The sequence below is a fragment of the Salarias fasciatus genome, chromosome 15, assembly GCF_902148845.1.
Source record: "Salarias fasciatus chromosome 15, fSalaFa1.1, whole genome shotgun sequence".
NCBI lineage: Eukaryota > Metazoa > Chordata > Actinopteri > Blenniiformes > Blenniidae > Salarias > Salarias fasciatus.
The window spans coordinates 27,682,965-27,702,602 of record NC_043759.1 but is presented as its reverse complement, the minus strand read 5'-3'; the positions used below and the strand labels follow the sequence as shown (position 1 = coordinate 27,702,602).

Genomic DNA, 19,638 nt, shown 5'->3' with positions numbered 1-19,638 from the left:
TTCAATCGAAAGAGTGGTGAATTCTGAATAATGGGCCAGTGTGAAGCTGCTGTCAAGCGAGCCAGGTCCCAACTAGATTAAAAAACACTACAGTGAAATAATAAGAAAATTCGATTAAACTGAACCGATTAAAAGAAAACTTTCAGACAAGTTTAACACAAACTGAATAATTGGCTGTTCTGCATAAAGAAATATTTAATCTTTAATTAAACTGAAATAAGCTCACTGTTTTTGTTCAGTCTGGATGTTTTTTGTGATAATTTATTGAAATAAAGTCGATTACGGAGCTAAAACAGACGCCAGTCTGCCTGCAGCGCCCTCTGGCGGATCCACGGACTCGGTGCAGGCGGTTACCGGGGCAACGGGACACAACAAGCCGCTGAGGAGGACAGAAATGTCTCGGCTGGAGGGAGAGAAGCTGATCAGGCTGATCATCGCGGACGTGGTGCGGGAGTGTGCGGTGAGGGGACACGGCGTGTCCGACAGCCTGGCGGCTTTCATGGTCGGTGAGCAAGGCTGCAGGTCGGGTCACGTGACCTCTCGTGGGGTCGATTACTGACGCGTTTCCCTTACCTGGAACATGTAGGTGAAAGCTGTGGTCCTCGACCCCAGAAATGGCTTCAATGTGGACCGAACCCTGACCAAGCAGGACGTCCAGAAACTGGAAGAGGTAGAAGAGTCTCCGTGTGCTGCTGGTTCAACTCCCTGCTGTCCGACAGTCTCTGATCCGCTCATTGATACACTGACTGACTGCTGATCCTCATTTACTGAAAACACATTTCACTTTTACTGCTTTGTAAAGATGTAAAACTGACATTTCATTTCACCCAGTGTGTTAGTCAGTGTGTGTTACCCTCAGTGTGAGTGATTTCCTCCTGCTCAGACCCCTCCTACTTCACACTATCTACAAGCACCTTGAAAACGCAGGGGCCCATGTCAGACTCTTATTTGCAGACTTCTCTTCTGCTTTTAATAAAATGCAGCCTCACATCTTGATTCAAAGGCTGGCTTCAGATTTTAACCTTCCGGACCAATTGTTGTCATTGATCTTAGATTTTGTCACTGATGGGGTCCAGCGTGTTCTGGTCAATGGTTGCTTGTCTCCTCCCACCACCTCCAACACGGGGTCTCCTCAAGGCTGTGTCCTGTCTCCTCTTCTGTTTATTCTCTACACCAACAACTGCAGATCCGCTGAGGAGAACAGATTTCTGATTAAATTTTCAGACGACACAGTTCTGGTTTCTCTACTGTCACGAAAGGAGGGAAATCATGGTCCTACTTTAGGCCATTTTGTTAAGTGGTGCGAGGAAAATTACCTTGACTTAAATGTTTTAAAAACTAAGGATATGGTCATTGATTTTAGACGGACTTCCTCCCACAGTGTCAGTGTCATCCATGGAGAAAACGTGGAAATTGTCAATAGTTATAAATATCTGGGCACGGTGATAGACGACAAATTAAGATTTGACATGAACACTGAGCACATTGTCAAACGTGGGCAGCAGCGGACCTACTTGTTTAGAAGGTTGAACTCTTTTAATGTGAACAAAACTCTTTTAAATAATTTTTACTGCTCGTTTATTGAGAGTTTACTCACATTCTCTTTTATCTGTTGGTTTCAATCCTTGTCTGTGAGGGACAAAAACAAACTGCAGAACATTGTCAAGACCTGCTCTAAAATCACAGGTGTTAAACTGAGGGACTTGCATTCTCTGTGGGAGCAGCAGCTGCTGAGTAAAGCCTCTTCATCCTCTGACTCCAGAGTTTATCTTGATGCCTTCTGGACGCCGGTATTATGCTCCAGCTAGGAAAACTAATCGTTTTTCAAACTCTTTTGTGCCTTCTGTAATCAAATTATTGAATTCCAGCTCCTAAATTGTTTATTGTATTGCTTGTTTTAATATCGTTCAACCTGAGTTCCACTTGTGGTTAAACTGGACCGTCTCATGTTGTATTTACGTGTGAAATGACTCGAGATGTGCTGCAAACAAATTGCCCTATGGGATTAATAAAGTTTTCTGAATCTGAATCTGAATCGGACAGTCCCTGTCTTCTCTGGTTGTCCTCTCGTCCCACAGCTGTGTCTGGATAAACTCCTGAAGAAATGCAGTCCGTCCCTGGACACCATCAAGATGCAGGTCTACTTCAACATGACCTACACCTCCAGACGTGAGTCTTGATCCCTGCAGATCCTGAACGAGTCCACACAGGATCACCGTCTCAGGACGGTGAAGGTCCTCTGAACCGCCGTCCTCAGTCAGTGGAGCTTCACTGCAGGTTCTGTCTGAGCAGGAGGCTTCCTGGAGGAGGCGGAGCGAGCCGGGCGCTCCACGCTGAGCGCTCTGAGACGAGGGATCACGGAGAGCCGGGTCAACAGCAGGGAGCAGCTCCAGGCCGCCTACCGGGACATGGTCCGCTACACCCTGCTGCAGTCCGGCCTGGGCTCGGCGTCCGACCCCAGGGCCGTCCAGGAGGCCACAGGTGACGTCCAGCAGGACAGCAAGCGGACAGCATGGCAGCAGGAAGCCGACGTCTGCTGCTTCTGCTGTTCTTCAGGAAACCATTTACACGTTTTAAGTTATAAGGTGTGTGTGTGGTGTCCAGCTGCCCTGCAGAGCATCTTCCCTCAGAGCAAACTGGGAGTCTTCATGGTGCTGTCGAGGCGGGAGAAGGAGCAGCAGCTGGACGAGCTGAGCAGGACCGTCACGGGCATCCGGCTCTTCAACCAGGCCAGCGTCAAGGGAGAGCAGCAGCTGCACGCCCACCAACTGAGTACACAAACGTCCTGCGCTGGTTCAGTGAGAGCAGAGTCCAGGACCTGCTCCTGCTGGAATCAGGACCTGCTGGTGTTCAGACCCCCCGTCCCCCCTGTCCCCCCCGTCCCCCTCTGTCCTCTCAGTGCCTGCAGCGGTGAGGGACGCTCTGTCGGTCACCTCCGGCAGCGTGGCCAGCGTCCTCAGCGAGACTCAGAGGTTGTCGTGGCGATACACGGCGGCGCTGGAGAGGCTGACCGGGCCGGACTCGGGGCCTGGACCGTGCGAGGCGCCGCTGGGCCTGCTGAAACAGGCCCTGTACAACCTGAGGCAGCACCAGCACTTCCTGAACATCCTGCAGGTGAGGAGGAGCCGGCAGGACGGGAGGCGGCTGCTCCTCAGATGAGCCCGAATGTATTCTGATTACTTTTACCATGAATTCTTCCTTCTTTTCTTACAGCTGTGTGTCTGCATCATACAGCCTTAAAGTGTCAGCCTCACAGAGATCACGTGTTTTTCCTCTGATGTGCTGAATGTCCCTGCAGGCCGACACTCAGGCGTGTGTCCAGCACGCTGCGGTCCTGGAGGCCGAGCTGTCGTCCCTCGTGGAGCAGCTGAAGCAGGCCGTGCGGTCCAGGACGGCCGTGCCCACCACTCTGGTGTCTGTGAGTGGATTTCCTCAGGCCTGCCGGCGACGGCTCTGTGACAGTTTTTTAAAGCTCTGCTTGTTTTTAGTTCCATCTCCAGCTTCGTTTCTCCCGCTCTCTCTCAGCCGCTCTTCCAGAGCCTGTCCGAGGTGTGGGGAAAGCTCCGGGACGAGGCGGAGCTGCTGAACACCCTCAACAGCCTCAGCGCCAGTCTGCAGCCCTTCCTGGACTCTCAGGCCAACATGTTCCCCGAGGACTACCTGGACCGCCTGCTGGACGGAGCGGAGTTGCAGACAGACGAGCAGAGGACGAGCCGGTCTGCAGGTAGCGATGGATAGATGGACGGATGGATGCAGGAGTCCAGTCAGAGCTGTACAGGTGTGTAGTCACGAGTCTCTCGTCTCACCACGTGTTCCAGATGAGCGCGTTGACCCGGCTGAGATGAAGATGCGTGATGAAGACGAGTGGCTCTGGCCTGAGGCCGCTGACTTCAGCCGGCTGCCGCTGCAGTACAGTGGATTCTGTGGATTCACTCTGGTGGACCGGGATGGCCTCCTCCTCCCAGGTACCCTCCTCCTCCTCACACACCTCAGTGTCCCTGAAGCCTGGAGCCGTTTAGGCTCATCAGCGCTCTGAGGGCAGGAGACGCGAGAGTCCTCTCTCCACACGGTTGTTTGAGGAGGATTTGATGGTCTTTGTCTTCTTCTGCAGGAAACCCGAACATCGGAGTCCTGAAACACAAAGAGAAGCTCTACGTCTTCAGCTCCAAACGAGCCGCCGTGCAGTTCTCCTCCGACCCGGACGCCTTCGCCTCAGAGGTGGCAGAGAGAGCCAAGCGCTCCCCTGAGCTCATCCAGCTGCTCCAGCTCCACCAGGACCTCTCTGCCGCCGCTCCGCCCGCCCAGGTCCGCCTCACGGACCAGCAGACGGCGTCTCGCTGAGGCTTCGCTGCAGGTCTCACCCCAGCGTCTTTTATCGCCCTGTGGTGTTGCAGATGCAGCCAGGTCAGAGGTTTCTGGAGAAGTCCATCACCAAGAGAGACAGCGGTGCTCAGACGGAACTCCACCCTGTGGTGACCAACATAGACGCGTCCTACGAGTGGAATGAGTGGGAGCTTCGCCGCAAAGCTCTCCGACTGGTGAGCCGTCCAGCATGTCAGTGTGCAGCTGCTGTCAGAAGTGTCTGAAACAACCTGGATTCTGGACTTGCTGCAGCTGAACCTTCCGGATCACATTTCACTGTTTCCAGGCCGACCTGAGGACCAAAGTGACTCATTCCACACAGACAGGCCGGAGCCACATGAGGCGGGAGAACGCCAGTCAGACCTGGCTCCCCAAGGACGCCGCCTGCCAGACCAAGAGGGACGGCCAGAGCGGCGTGCCCACGCCCCAGGTCTACCTGGCCGGGCTGAGGGGACAGAGACACGGTCAGCTGGTCAAAACTGACCTGACCAGACCCGTCAGCCCGCAGTGACAGTCACACACTCACCGCTGCCGAAAGACAATAAAAACTGAAGCTAGAAAAACGTGTGTGTGTCTAGCGTTGAAAACACAAACTTCTGACACAATAAAATCACTGAGAGTATTTCTACACATGAACAAAAGGGTTGTTTTTGATAGGTGGCAGACGTTCGTTGAAAGAACAGAAAGAGGAAACAAACTTATAAAGAGTCATAATATTTATGCTTCTGATTCTGAGCTTTATGACTAAAATCATTCAATAAAAAAACAAGAAAAGTTTTAAATATTGAAGTTCAAGCGGAATAAGTGTTAAACACTGTGCTTCCCAATGTTGATTTGATTCTCGTTCTCCAAAAGAGAAGATAATCTGGTTTAAATAAGAACATCATAAAGATTACCGGTAAGTTGACCGTCAGTCTGTCACCTGAGGACAGCGGGCCTCAGAATAAATGCTTTGATGAGTGAGTGAGTGTTTGGACACTCTCAGCGCTTCATCCTTCATCCCAGTCCAGTATGAGGAGAATTTATGTTTCAAACTGTTTGATGCTGATCTGTTGAGTCGAGAGGTACAAATGGAACATACACTGAATACTCAGCTGTCATTATCACCAACAGGAAACTAATGCCGAATTAATTATGAACTAGGATTAAATAATTCATGCAAGCTATACAGTCAGCAGCAAAATAAGGAGCAGAGAAACAGAAGTGATTATCCAGTTCAGGAGGAAGCAGTAAAAGCTGACAGGTGAGTTTGTTTTAATGCTGAGCAACATTAGAATGGTTCAAAGTGCTCACTAGGTATTTATTTCTATGTTAATTCATTAAATGTATTTATTTGAATTTAATCCAGTGTTGAGGAAAAAAACTCAAATAATGTGGTCTTCGGGAGAAGCCCGACACCTCGTTTCTATCGCGAGATCAGGCGGAAGGCGGAGTTTGCCGAAGTTTATCGAGGTTTGACGGAGTTTGTCGAAGTTTACCGGAACTTACCGAATAGCAGCGGGCAGCGCAGCATGTGCAGAGGGGCACCGGACTGTACCGGAGTCAACCGGTGTTTAGTTTAGCAGCGTGCAGCGGAGTGTTTCAGGAAAGTGTTGATCGGAGTGCACCAGGAGAGTGATCCAGGAGTGTCTTTATTGTCGTGTGTCGGCAGAGTGTTTATCGGAGCGTGACTCGCAGCAGAGCCGCCTCGCAGCGCCCTGAAAGCGGGTCCAGGATGAGCGAGCGTCCGGAGCCGCTGCTGGAGCTCAAGCAGCAGGTGAGCTGCAGCATCGACGGAGCCGCGGACAGGCTGCACCGCCTCAGCCGGGACATCTGGAGCCGCCCGGAGCTGGCTTACCGGGAGACCGAGGCTCACGAGCGGCTGGCGGCGTTCTTCAGCGAGGAGGGCGGCTGGACGGTGGAGCGCCGCTTCAAGCTGGACACCGCCTTCCGCGCGCGGTGGCGGAGCGGCGGCGGCGGCGAGCGGCGGGCCGCCGTCACCGTGGGCTTCCTGTGTGAGTACGACGCGCTGCCCGGCATCGGACACGCCTGTGGACACAACCTGATCGCGGAGGTCGGAGCTGCTGCGGCCGTGGGGCTCCGGGCGGCGCTGGAGGACGCTGCCCGGCGGCGGGAGCAGGAGGGCTCCGGCCCGCCGGACACCGTGGAGGTACCGGCCAGCCAGCAGCTCACTGGAGCAGGAGGTCTCAGAAAATAGAAAAATGTTATGATTATTTTTAATCAGATCGCTTCTTCAAGTGATCTTTTGCTCACTTCTAAAATGTTATAATAAAAAGTTTTCATCAACACTGAACGTTTATTATGAAACCGGTAAGAAAACATTTTAATGTTCAGCAGAATTTGTCAAGTAACTTTGAAAGTGTGGCGCTGATGAGAGGCAGGAAGAGTCCGGAGGACAAACTGATCAGAGGTCACACCATGTCCATGGAGGAGATGTAACATGTAGTCATTCTAATCCAGAAATAAACATGGAATCACACATGGTAACAATATAGACACAAACAAGGTTGAGATCAGATAACAGTAAATTAAATAAGTCAGACATTACAAGAAGGAATCAACAGAAAGTTGATGGATCACAAATCACATCACAAATCCAGATTGAGCTTCATTGATGCCTTAAATACTTACTGCTTGTGTCTTGTTCGTGTCTCATGAGATATCAGTGAGTGACACAGTGGATCACTCCCTCCTCCCGTCACCCCTCTGGCGCTGCGGGTTCATTAAAGGCTCTGCTTTGGACTGGTTTCAGTCCTCACTCACTGGCAGATCCTGCAGTTGGGGCAGTTTTCCTCCTCAGTGGCCCCTCTAACCTGTGGGGTCCCCCAGGGGTCAGTTCTGGGCCCCTACTGTGTTCCCTTTACTTGCTTCCCCTGGGACCAATATTCAGTGAACATGGCATGTCCTTCCTTTGCTTTCCTGATGACCTGCAGGTGTCGCTGTCTTCAAAGGTCCAGTCCAGAGACTGCCTTCATGCTATGCTTAATTACATGACTGACATTAAAATACGGATGGACTTAAATTTCTTAAGACTCAATTAAACTAAAACTGACATTGTCCAGTTAGTGGCCCTGACCTGGTCCCGGTCCTTCCAGCTCCCTCGGCCCACTGTCATCCTCCATAAGACCACGGGCGATGTGGATCTTGTTTTTGCTGCACTGTGAAGCACTCTGGCTGCCTGAGGCCTTTCTAAATGTGCTGTAGAAATAAAGCTGACATTGGCATCGCTAACGTGACGTGTGCACGTTGACCGTTATGCATGTGCTCTAACTGAAGTGTGTGCTGTCACGTCCACAGGTGACGGTGCTGGGGACTCCGGCCGAGGAGGAGGGCGGAGGGAAGATCGACCTGCTGAAGGAGGGGGCGTTTGAAGGTCTGGACGTGGTCTTCATGGCCCACCCGTCGCAGGAGGACGCCCTGTTCCTGCCCTGCGTGGCCGTGCACGAGTACGGTCCAGAGCTACCGTCAGTCCGTCGCCGTGTCGGCGTGTGTGCAGCTGACTGGTGTGTGTGTGTGTGTCCTGTTCCCAGTGTGATCATCAAGTACCACGGGAAGGCCTCCCACGCCTCCGCCTACCCCTGGGAGGGCGTCAACGCTCTGGACGCCGCCGTGCTGTGCTACAGCAGCCTGTCTGCGCTGCGGCAGCAGATGAAGCCGGACTGGAGAGTTCATGGTGATCTGCAGACGCTGCTCACTCCGTCACTCCCTCAGTCACTCCTTCACTCCGTTCACTCCGTCACGCTGTGCCTTGCAGGGATCATCAAGCACGGAGGAGAGAAGCCCAACATCATCCCCGCCTTCACGCAGCTGGAGTACTACCTGAGAGCGCCGTGCCGGGCGGAGCTGTCCGTGCTGAAGGAGAAGGCTGAAGGCTGCTTCCGAGCCGCCGCCGTGGCCACCGGCTGCACGGTCAGACTCCTGCCAGCGCCGGATCACACTCGGCACCTCCTGGTCCTCGCTGACGCGTGCTTTCTCTCTCAGGTCGAAATAGAGTTTGCTAAAAATGAATATGCCAACATGCTGCGCTTTGGCACGCTGGAGGAGCTGTACCGGAGGAACGGAGAGTGTCTGGGGATGGAGTTCACCACTGATGAAGACCTCCTGAAGAACCAGTCAGGTGAGGAAGCCCTGTGCTTCCATGTTGAGAAGATAATCAGTGGCAGACTGACGGTGAAGCTGGACTTCCACAGCAGACCAGCTGGGTGATTAAGACCAGAGGATCAATCAGCTGTTAGGATTTCATTCAATGTTAACGATGACTTTTCAGCTCAGGCTAAAGTTAAACATGGAGTTCCACAGGGTTCTGTCCGAGGACCTATCCTCTTTACATTCTACATCATTCCTGTAGGGAACATTATCCAGAAACACTCCATTAACTTCACTGTTATGCAGATGATACACAGATATATTTATCTATGAAACCAGATGACACTGATCAACTTGTCAACAAGATGTTTGTCTTAAACACAAAAACCTGGATGAGTCTTAAGTTTTTCCATTTGGCCAGAAAAACCTGAGAGAGAAATGAAGACTCCGTCATAAAAAACCCCAGAGGTTGTTGAGAAACGACACTCTGACCCTGAAAATATTTAACAAATGTGAGGACAGAACTTGTGGACACTGATTAAGGACCTGGTGTTGATGTTGCTGCTCTCACTTTTAACTGTTCTGTTGACCCTTCAGGCTCCACAGACTTTGGGAACGTGACCTTTGAACTCCCGGGGATCCATCCCTTCTTCTACATCGGCTCCAAGGCTCTGAACCACACGGAGGAGTACACCGCGGCTGCCGGTACACCGCGGCTGCCGGTACACCGCTCCCCCCTGCATTCCCGTGTCAGGAGCAGATTGGTCGATGTTTAGCAGGCCGGTCCACAGAGTTCTGGCTCAGCTGGACCTCAGCTCTTATTCAGCCTTAGCTCGCCCATATTTCAGGGCCAAGCTGTACTCTCTCTCTCTGCACACATTGTTGCTCCAGCTGAATCCAGCGTTCTGATGGAGCGTGGGCTGTGTGTCTGCTGCAGGGGACGACGCGGCTCAGTTCTTCACCCTGAGGACGGCCAAGGCTCTGGCCATGACGGCGCTGGACCTGCTGCTGAGGCCAGAGCTGCTGCAGAAGGTCAAGCAGGAGTTCAGCCAGGCCAAGCTGGCAGAGGAGAAGTAGGTAAACAGGACGAGAAAGCAGCTGCAGCTCCCTCAGAACTCTGTCTGCAGCGCGAGGCGTTCAGGGACAGTCCGGAAGAAGCAAGTGTCCTTAAAACCTAAATCACTCCAGCAGTGGTTACTGTAGACCACAGTGCCATTTACACTACCAAACTGTGTCTTGAAATGGCTTTAAACAGCTTCTAATTTCCATTTGTGGAATTAAAATATCAATAAAAAGCAATAAATGCCCTTTGTGAACACATTTTATTGTGTTTCCATTCTTCTTCACATGACATGTCACATTCTGGAAAAGTAAGAGTTGAAAGAAAAAGAGCATTAGAACATAAAATCTTCATTTGGTGCTCTGCTGATCATCCCTTTAATGTATCTTTATTACAAATACGAACACCCTGGTAATGTTTCTCTCAGACCCTTCAAATTTCAGCGTTTAGTTTCTGTTATTTTCATCTAGATGTTAAACAACTCAGGACCAAACAAAGGGGATATGTCCTGAGTTGTGTTACACATCTAAATGTGATACCAGGAAATTAAAGTTTGTGTCATTTACATCTTTTAATCTTAAACCCAGATGTCTCCAGTGAACAACAAAAACAAAGGAATGGGCCTCGTTCCAAAGGTTTTGGAGGTGACTGTATGGAACTACACTACTTTTAGTGTCAAAAAGGTTTGTTTTTAAACGACATAAGATCGTGATAATTGTCAGTTTTTTATTAATTTGATGAAGTTAATTAAGAAAATGGATACTGTGAAGATAAACAGCAGAAATGTGGTTTTTAATTGATTTTCCGGCTGTAAAGCTTTGAACGTGTTCGCAGCAGGTGCTGCTGCTGTAGCAAGCGCATCGACTGACGGAGTTTACCGAAGTTTCCCGAGCTCACCGGAGCGTACCGAAGCTTGCCGATATTTGCCGAGACTTGCCGAAGTGTAACAGAGTTCAATCGAGTTTACCGGAGTGCAGCGGAGTGAGTTTATTGTACTGTTCCAGGAGTGTCTTTATTGTCGTGTGTCGGCAGAGTGTTTATCGGAGCGTGACTCGCAGCAGAGCCGCCTCGCAGCGCCCTGAAAGCGGGTCCAGGATGAGCGAGCGTCCGGAGCCGCTGCTGGAGCTCAAGCAGCAGGTGAGCTGCAGCATCGACGGAGCCGCGGACAGGCTGCACCGCCTCAGCCGGGACATCTGGAGCCGCCCGGAGCTGGCTTACCGGGAGACCGAGGCTCACGAGCGGCTGGCGGCGTTCTTCAGCGAGGAGGGCGGCTGGACGGTGGAGCGCCGCTTCAAGCTGGACACCGCCTTCCGCGCGCGATGGCGGAGCGGCGGCGGCGGCGAGCGGCGGGCCGCCGTCACCGTGGGCTTCCTGTGTGAGTACGACGCGCTGCCCGGCATCGGACACGCCTGTGGACACAACCTGATCGCGGAGGTCGGAGCTGCTGCGGCCGTGGGGCTCCGGGCGGCGCTGGAGGACGCTGCCCGGCGGCGGGAGCAGGAGGGCTCCGGCCCGCCGGACACCGTGGAGGTACGTGCGCGCACACGCGGTCAAGCTGCCTGATCACATGGAGGTACGTGCGCGTGGACGCTCAAAATAACAATTTTCCGAAAACTAGTTATTATGGAGAAAGTTTCCTGACTCTGAACAGTGAAACCAACATTGCTGCGTGAAGCCATGAATGAATTTGAAACATGTTTTTAGACTGAAGGAGGAAGTTGAGAGAAGAATTTACTAAAAACAACAACAGAAACTGCTAACCTCAGAAATCAAATGACTCTTGAATACTGGAGCAATAAACAGGCTGTAAATCATTCTGACCACTTTCAGGATGCATTATCTCTGTGTGCTGTAGTGTTTATTCTGGTGTGACCTCTGACCTGAATTAAAGACAGCTGCTGTTACGAACCCAGGGGTCGTCCTGCGTCCAGTCAGCTGATGGAGGACATGTGTCCACAGGTGGTGGTGTTGGGGACACCTGCCGAGGAGGACGGCGGAGGGAAGATTGACCTGATCGGGGAGGGGGCCTTTGATGACATGGACGTGGTGTTCATGGCCCACCCGCTGCAGTACGACGCCCAGCACCTGCCGCTGGTCGCCGAGCACGAGTACGTCTCCATGACGTGTTTCCAGTTTGACGCTACAGTTGTTTCATGACTGTGTGTGTGTGTGTGTGTGTGTGTGTGTGTGTTTGTGTGTGTGTGTCCGGTTCCCAGTGTGAGCATCAAGTACCATGGGAAGGCCTCCCACGCCTCCGCCTACCCCTGGGAGGGCGTCAACGCTCTGGACGCCGCCGTGCTGTGCTACAGCAGCCTGTCTGCGCTGCGGCAGCAGATGAAGCCGGACTGGAGAGTTCATGGTGATCTGCAGACGCTGCTCACTCCGTCACTCCCTCACTCCCTCACTCCCTCACTCACTCCGTCACGCTGTGCCTTGCAGGGATCATCAAGCACGGAGGAGAGAAGCCCAACATCATCCCCGCCTTCACGCAGCTGGAGTACTACCTGAGAGCGCCGTGCCGGGCGGAGCTGTCCGTGCTGAAGGAGAAGGCTGAAGGCTGCTTCCGAGCCGCCGCCGTGGCCACCGGCTGCACGGTCAGACTCCTGCCAGTGCTGGCTTTACGGCTCTGAGGTCCCGCGGGTCACACGGTCTCCCCTCCGCCCTCCTCAGGTGGAAGTGGAGTACGCCAAGAACGCTTTCGACAACCTGCTGCGCAACCGGACGCTGGAGGAGCTGTACGCCGCCAACGGGAAGGCTCTGGGCATGGAGTTCACCACGGACAAAGAAGTGCTCAGTAACGCCTCTGGTGAGAGTCCGGCGACTCCTCTGGTCTGGCCTGAGCGACAGTCGTCACACCGTCTGATCTCCACGCTGCCTGCAGGCTCCACAGACTTCGGAAACGTGTCGTTTGTCGTTCCGGGCATCCACCCGTACTTCTACATCGGCTCCAAGGCTCTGAACCACACGGAGGAGTACACCGCGGCGTCAGGTCGGTGCTTCGCCGCCGCCGCTCACCGCAGAGAGCAGAGAGACTGATGGAGCGTGGGCTGTGTGTCTGCTGCAGGGGACGACGCGGCTCAGTTCTTCACCCTGAGGACGGCCAAGGCTCTGGCCATGACGGCGCTGGACCTGCTGCTGAGGCCAGAGCTGCTGCAGAAGGTCAAGCAGGAGTTCAGCCAGGCCAAGGTGGCGGAGGAGGAGAGGCTGAGGTGAGGCAGGCCCTCACACCACTTCAACCTGCTGGAGCAGAGGAGAACCACGTCTTAACAGATAATCTCGTAGTTTTTGTGATTGCGCCTAAAAAATGGAGAAAATTCACGAAGAACTGCTCAAATTAAACTCAATAAACTGGACTGTATCAGAAGACGTCTGACTGAATTTGACCTTTGAGTGTCTTTATCTGTTTGTTTTTTTTTAACTGGACTTTGTACAGTTTCCTGGAAAATGCAGTATGAATAACCGTGGGTTGAGTTTCCCTGGGTGTCGACTGGCAGGCTCACACACCTTCAGTACCCAGCTCCTTTAAGCCCAGTTCATCCAGCTGTGATCGCAGGGCGCCCCGACCAATCACAGCTGACCGCAGGGGAAGGCAGGGGACACCTGAGGAGAGGACAGGTGGGGACAGGGACACCTGGACAGGTCAGCAGTCCGTCACAGGACAAACATCGAGACAGGCAGGACAGGGTCTCTCTGGACCAGGCCTTTGTGGGCAAAGTTTGCATGTTCTCTCTTTTATCAGTCGAATCAATACTGAATTTATTGATATATAATTTTACAGCAGGCTGGAAGTGCGAAAGCATAAGAAGTGACGTCATCACAGAAAGGAGCAAAGAACTGGAAGGATAAAATAAAAATGATTATAAAAGCTTCATGACTGCTTTCTTTAGGAGCTGCTGAGTCTGGCTCACACACAAATACACACACACACACACACACACGTTTGAAAGAATTCAGAAAACAAAAATCTATCACTGGTTTTATGAGCAGGTGTGTTTTAAACAGTCCAAACTTCAGTTTTGAGAATCTGTTTCTATTTTTGAAAAGCTCAGTTGTGTTTCAGAGTCCCGGTCAGACCGTCTGAGTCTCTTTCGAATAATGAAAATCTAATTTTGAGAATCCAGCTGTAGTTTTAGGAGTTGATGTCTAATATACTCTAAAACCCTCATAAATCAACAATATGTGGGGTTTTGAAATGTTAAAATCTCTGTCTCTGAAGAAAAAACGCTGCTCCACTGCTCTTTTGTTTTCGAGGACGTTCAAGGCTTAATTTTCCTTCTAGCATGAAACTGATCCTTTATGCAAAAACCGTCCACACAGGAAAGACGGGCTTTGGTGTTGGGATGTCTTGGTAGGACGAACTGTGCCACGTCTGGAAAACACTGGAGTGAACCTGAATACACAGCATTTCGTCCTGATCTCGCATGAAGACACAGAAATTCCCAGAAGAACCCAGATTCAGATTCTGACACTGATGATGGTCCTTTTCTTGTGGCTAATGCAGGGCATTGTTGGTGAAAACAACAAGCGATGGACCCATTTTCTTCTCTTTACTCTAATGCGGCTGTAGATAGCCAAACAAGACTTTGGTCGTATCGATACTTTCGCCATTGTTCCATCCACTACTGGTTTTCACAGACTAGATCACACAGTTGGCCTGCTTGTTAGGAAAACGGGAGTCTGATTGGAAAAACAAGACTTGTTCAGATTGATGGAGACAGGGAAACACAATCTAAAAGAGTCGTGGCTCGCTCCAAACAAACATTTACCTGAAACATCCTAAAGTACTCCGTAACAGTGAGTATTTATTGTGGAAGAAAGTGGTGGGATTGGAAGTGTCAATCTTAACCCTATAATCTTCTCAAAAGCTAAAATAGGAAACACAAAAAAATAAAATGTTCCCCCCAACAAAGCTAAAATGGCCAACAAAAAAAAAAGCAGCCTAAATTGTAGAAAAATCAGCTAAAATAGCCAAAGAAAGAGTATAAATGACTGATGAAAGAAGACAAATTGGCAAATAACTACTAAATTTTCTTTTTTTGCTTTCTTTAGGTTTAGGTAAAACTTATTTCTCTTCACGGCTACTGGATTCTTCAAACCTCATCCAGTTGGAATGTGACACTTCTTGTAGGTGGATAAACGGCTTGTTTCGTCTTTTTTAGGTGAGCTTCTATAGGAAACAACTGGAAAATTACACCCCTAAAACCACCCCAAGCTAACTTTAAATCCCCACCTCTCTGCGCTCATTCCAGCCTCGTGTCTGTTCTCCCAGCAGATGCAATTTTCAGGCAGAAATCTGAGAAAACAAACAAATGTGAAACTAGAAAATTCAAAAATTTATTTTTTGCTTGCCAGCTGCTGCTGACTGTTGTGTGTGTGTGTGTGTGTGTGTGTGTGTGTGTGTGTGTGTGTGTGTGTGTGTGTGTAAAAATATGTGAACTTATGGATTCACGCGAGAAAATCTCTCTCCAAAATGCATTGGAGTGGATGGGAGAAAATCCTGCACTCTCCTCAAACAAATGTATCTGGACAGAGAACCGTTTGAGATAGAGAAACAATGAAAGTATTGTGCGAATCACATAGAAAATGTCTACGTTTCGAGGTATAATTTGTGAAGATTGAGTCACAAATGTGACCACAGGGATGAGAGAGAAAAGTTTTTGAGGGTTTGAATGGAGAGCCTCCCTCACTCTAAATTAAATATGCGCACTCTAGCCTCTCCAATGCACACTCATTGTAAACTCCAAAAAAACACTGAAGCACTCTCCGTATTTTAAGGCTCATCATTTAAATTTGCTAAAAGACATTGAAATGATGTTTTTACGTCTCCGTAGAAAACAAAAATGCCTACGTTTTGATATAAAAATGACATCTCTATGTGAAAGTATGGCGAGGGACGTTGGAGTTGTTCGGGGATGATTTTTTTGTGTTTTTGGGGTGACTCACCCAGAACAAAGAACAGGTTTTTATATGCAGAAGTGAATGAACAGTGAAGTTGTTGCCATGGAAACGAGCAAGGTGTGTTTGAATGGCTGATGAACATGAAAGGCGTTCAAAGATGAAAGTGGAATCTGGCTCACTTCAGAGATCCTGTTGACAGCAGACAGCAGTGTTTGTCAAACACTCAGTGGAATCACTTGTGGAGATATAACATAGGAAACACAGTCAGCGCAGCGCATTTCACCACGGACAGCAACATGAACTCTCACAGTCAAGCTTCTTTTACAGGAGCCAAACATTCTCACATTCCAGAGTCCTACAAAGTCATCAAAAAACTGGGTGAAGGGGCGTGGGGTGCAGTGTACAGGTGCTTGAAACCAGAGACGAATGAAGAGGTGGCTGTTAAAACAACACTCAAAGAACCATACAACTTGAAATATGAGGTACGAACAAATACCAAGACAGAAGTGTTAATTTATAAAAGGCAGCAATATTCCTACTGGTAGGGTCTGAGTAACTCTACCAGATTTCTTGATGTTTATATTTAAGGAAATGTTAATTTGATCATATCTCTCACTAATATTTTTATGTCCCTGCAGGCTGACATCATGAAAGCTCTCATGCGAGAGAAGCTGGACGAAGCCAACATTGTCAAATTCCACAGGGAGCTGTATGTTGATGGTTTCCTGAGTTTGGAGTATGAACTTCTGGATATGAGCTTGCTTGACTGGATTGTGTCCCAGAAGAAACACATGCACCTTGATGACATCCGTGTCGTCATCCAGCAGCTGGCTGTAGCCTTGGATGGGCTTAAGACGGTTGGTCTGATTCACGCTGATCTGAAGATGGACAACGTCATGCTTGTTGATCACATCAAACAACCTCTCAGAGTCAAAATCATTGACTTTGGCATGTCCTTCTTCAGAAAGCGAGCCAAAACAGGAAGCGTTCACCAGAATGTTGAAGGGAGAGCACCAGAGCTCGTGTTTGGACTTCCCTTCTCGGAGTCCATTGACATCTGGTCACTGGGTTGCATGATGGGTACCATGCTCCTTTTCATGTTGTTTTTTGAGGGCAAAAGTGAATATAAAGCACTGCAGAACATCATCACAGTGCTGGGACCACCACCGCAACGTCTGCTGGATGCTGGGCTGTATACTGATGACTTCTTTAAGAAGGACAGGAATTCCTGGACCCTGAAGACACCCGAGGAGTTTAAGGAAGGAGAAAGTGACTCTCAGAGTGACTCTGAAGTGCTGTTTGAATGGAAACCCCTGGATGAGATGATGAAATACCGCCCTTATCTGGGCGACGACCCGGATGACCTGAGGGATTGTGTGGATCTGATGAAAGCCATGCTCTGCTGGGATGCCACAGAGAGGATCACTCCTGATGGCATCCTCAAGCACCCTTTCATCACAAGGAGCTCTGCCAGCAGGTCACACTCTGGACCAAGCACCCATGGGGAACATTTGCAACCAGCTGTGCCTCTGAATGTTCCAGCAGTACCTTCAGGAGATGTGACTATTCAGGAGATTGGTAAAAGTCCTGAAAGTTCCACAATTGCCTCAGGGAACAACTGTTCTGACTTTTCATACGGTTGTGAACCTCTTGAAACCACCGGCAGACATGGGGACAAAGTAAACCAGGACCTGAAGGGTGAGGAGATGAAGATGACGTCTAAAAAGAAGAGGAAGAACTGCTTTCGTCGTTTAATTTCGTGGATCAGTGAGCGCTTCCACAAGGAACATTTGCCACCAGCTGTGCCTCTGAATCCTCCAGCAGTACCTTCAGGAGATGTGACTATTCAGGAGATTGGTAAAAAGCCTGAAAGTTCCATACCTCCCTCAGAAAACACCTGTTCTCACTCCACAGACAGTTGTGAAATTCTCAGGAGGGTCCACAAGTCTGAAGGTCCCACCATCATTCCAGATCCTTCTACAGAAGCCCAGCATTCTCACATTCCAGAGTCCTACAAAGTCATCAAACAACTGGGTGAAGGGACCTGGGGTGTGGTATACCGGTGCTTGAAACCAGAGACTAATGAAGAGGTGGCTGTTAAAACAACAATTGAAGAACCACACAACTTGAAATATGAGGTACGACAAGTATCAAGACAGAAGTGTTACTTTATAAAAGGCAGCAATATTCCTACTGGTAGGGTCTGAGTAACTCTACCAGATTTCTTGATGTTTATATTTAAAGAAATGTTAATTTGATCATATCTCTCACTAACATTTTTATGTCCCTGCAGGCTGACATCATGAAACTTCTCATGCGAAAGAATCTGGACGAAGCCAACATTGTTAAATTCCACAAGGAGCTGTATGTTGATGGTTTCCTGAGTTTGGAGTATGAACTTCTGGATATGAGCTTGCTTGACTGGCTTGGGTCCCTGGCTAATCCCATGCGTCTTGATGACATCCGTGTCGTCATCCAGCAGCTGGCCGTAGCCTTGGACGGGCTTAAGAGGGTTGGTCTGATTCACGCTGATCTGAAGATGGACAACGTCATGCTTGTTGATCACATCAAACAACCTCTCAGAGTCAAAATAATTGACTTTGGCCTGTCCTTCTTCAGAAAGCGAGCCAAAACAGGAAGCATTCACCAGGTACATCAACTGAGAGCACCAGAGCTCCTATTTGGACTTCCCTTCTCGGAGTCCATTGACATCTGGTCACTGGGTTGCATCATGGGCGCAATGGTTCTTTTAGTGTTATTTTTTGAGGGCAACAGCGAATATGAAACACTGCAGAACATCATCACAGCGCTGGGACCACCACCGCAACATCTGCTGGATGCTGGGCTGTATACTGATGACTTCTTTAAGAAGGACAGGAATTCCTGGACCCTGAAGACACCCGAGGAGTTTAAGGAAGGAGAAAGTGACTCTCAGAGTGACTCTGAAGTGCTGTTTGACTGGAAACCCCTGGATGAGATGATGAAGCAACGCGCTGATCTGGACGACGACCCAGATGACCTGAGGGATTGTGTGGATCTGATGAAAGCCATGCTCTGCTGGGATGCCACAGAGAGGATCACTCCTGATGGCATCCTCAAGCACCCTTTCATCACAAGGAGCTCTGCCAGCAGGTCACACTCTGGACCAAGCACCCATGGGGAACATTTACCACCAGCTGTGCCTCTGAATCCTCCAGCAGATCCACACAATCCCTCAGGTCATTCAGGAGATGTGACTATTCAGGAGATTGGTAAAAGGCCTGAAAGTTCCATACCTCCCTCAGAAAACACCTGTTCTCACTCCACAGACAGTTGTGAAATTCTCAGGAGGGTCCACAAGTTTGAAGGTCCCACCATCATTCCAGATCCTTCTACAGAAGCCCAGCATTCTCACATTCCAGAGTCCTACAAAGTCATCAAACAACTTGGTGAAGGGATCTATGGTGCGGTGTACAGGTGCTTGAAACCAGAGACTAATGAAGAGGTGACTGTTAAAACAACACTCAAAGAACCATACAACTTGAAATATGAGGTACGAACAAATACCAAGACAGAAGTGTTACTTTATAAAAGGCAGCAATATTCCTACTGGTAGGGTCTGAGTAACTCTACCAGATTTCTTGATGTTTATATTTAAGGAAATGTTAATTTGATCATATCTCTCACTAACATTTTTATGTCCCTGCAGGCTGACATCATGAAACTTCTCATGCGAAAGAAGCTGGACGAAGCCAACATTGTTAAATTCCACAGGGAGCTGTATGTTGATGGTTTCCTGAGTTTGGAGTATGAACTTCTGGATATGAGCTTGCTTGACTGGCTTGGGTCCCTGGCTAAACCCATGCGTCTTGATGACATCCGTGTTGTCATCCAGCAGCTGGCTGTAGCCTTGGATGGGCTTAAGAGGGTTGGTCTGATTCACGCTGATCTGAAGATGGACAACGTCATGCTTGTTGATCACATCAAACAACCTCTCAGAGTCAAAATAATTGACTTTGGCCTGTCCTTCTTCAGAAAGCGAGCCAAAACAGGAAGCGTTCACCAGCTACATCAACTGAGAGCACCAGAGCTCCAATTTGGACTTCCCTTCTCGGAGTCCATTGACATCTGGTCACTGGGTTGCATCATGGGTGGAATGGTTCTTTTAGTGTTATTTTTTGAGGGCAACAGCGAATATGAAACACTGCAGAACATCATCACAGCGCTGGGACCACCACCGCAACATCTGCTGG

General features: G+C 49.7%; 2 protein-coding genes across 5 annotated transcripts; both read left to right on the top strand.

Moving 5' to 3' along the window:
- Nucleotides 1-375: 375 nt before the first annotated feature.
- On the top strand, nt 376-4,873 carry cfap206 (cilia and flagella associated protein 206). Its single transcript, XM_030109768.1, has 12 exons — nt 376-502; nt 587-670; nt 2,079-2,169; nt 2,293-2,481; nt 2,605-2,772; nt 2,900-3,114; nt 3,299-3,418; nt 3,526-3,724; nt 3,819-3,965; nt 4,112-4,305; nt 4,395-4,538; nt 4,649-4,873. Exons 1-12 carry the CDS (start codon nt 395-397, stop codon nt 4,871-4,873), a joined length of 1,884 nt encoding a protein of 627 aa, XP_029965628.1. The 5' UTR covers nt 376-394.
- Nucleotides 4,874-5,894: 1,021 nt separating this feature from the next.
- On the top strand, nt 5,895-13,290 carry LOC115401679 (peptidase M20 domain-containing protein 2). Of its 4 annotated transcripts, none has more exons than XR_003932985.1 (8): nt 5,895-6,511; nt 7,660-7,808; nt 7,893-8,035; nt 8,117-8,271; nt 8,344-8,479; nt 9,046-9,170; nt 9,386-9,480; nt 12,668-13,290. XR_003932985.1 is itself a non-coding variant. In XM_030109962.1 (8 exons), the coding sequence occupies exons 1-8, from the start codon at nt 6,077-6,079 to the stop codon at nt 12,719-12,721; spliced, it is 1,275 nt and encodes a 424-aa protein (XP_029965822.1). In that variant the 5' UTR covers nt 5,895-6,076; the 3' UTR covers nt 12,722-13,290. The 4 variants fall into 4 exon arrangements, 3 of the variants coding, with proteins under 3 accessions (XP_029965822.1, XP_029965823.1, XP_029965821.1); XM_030109962.1 differs by having other exon boundaries at nt 9,046-9,153; XM_030109963.1 differs by lacking the exon at nt 12,668-13,290 and having other exon boundaries at nt 9,386-9,540.
- Nucleotides 13,291-19,638: the final 6,348 nt, after the last annotated feature.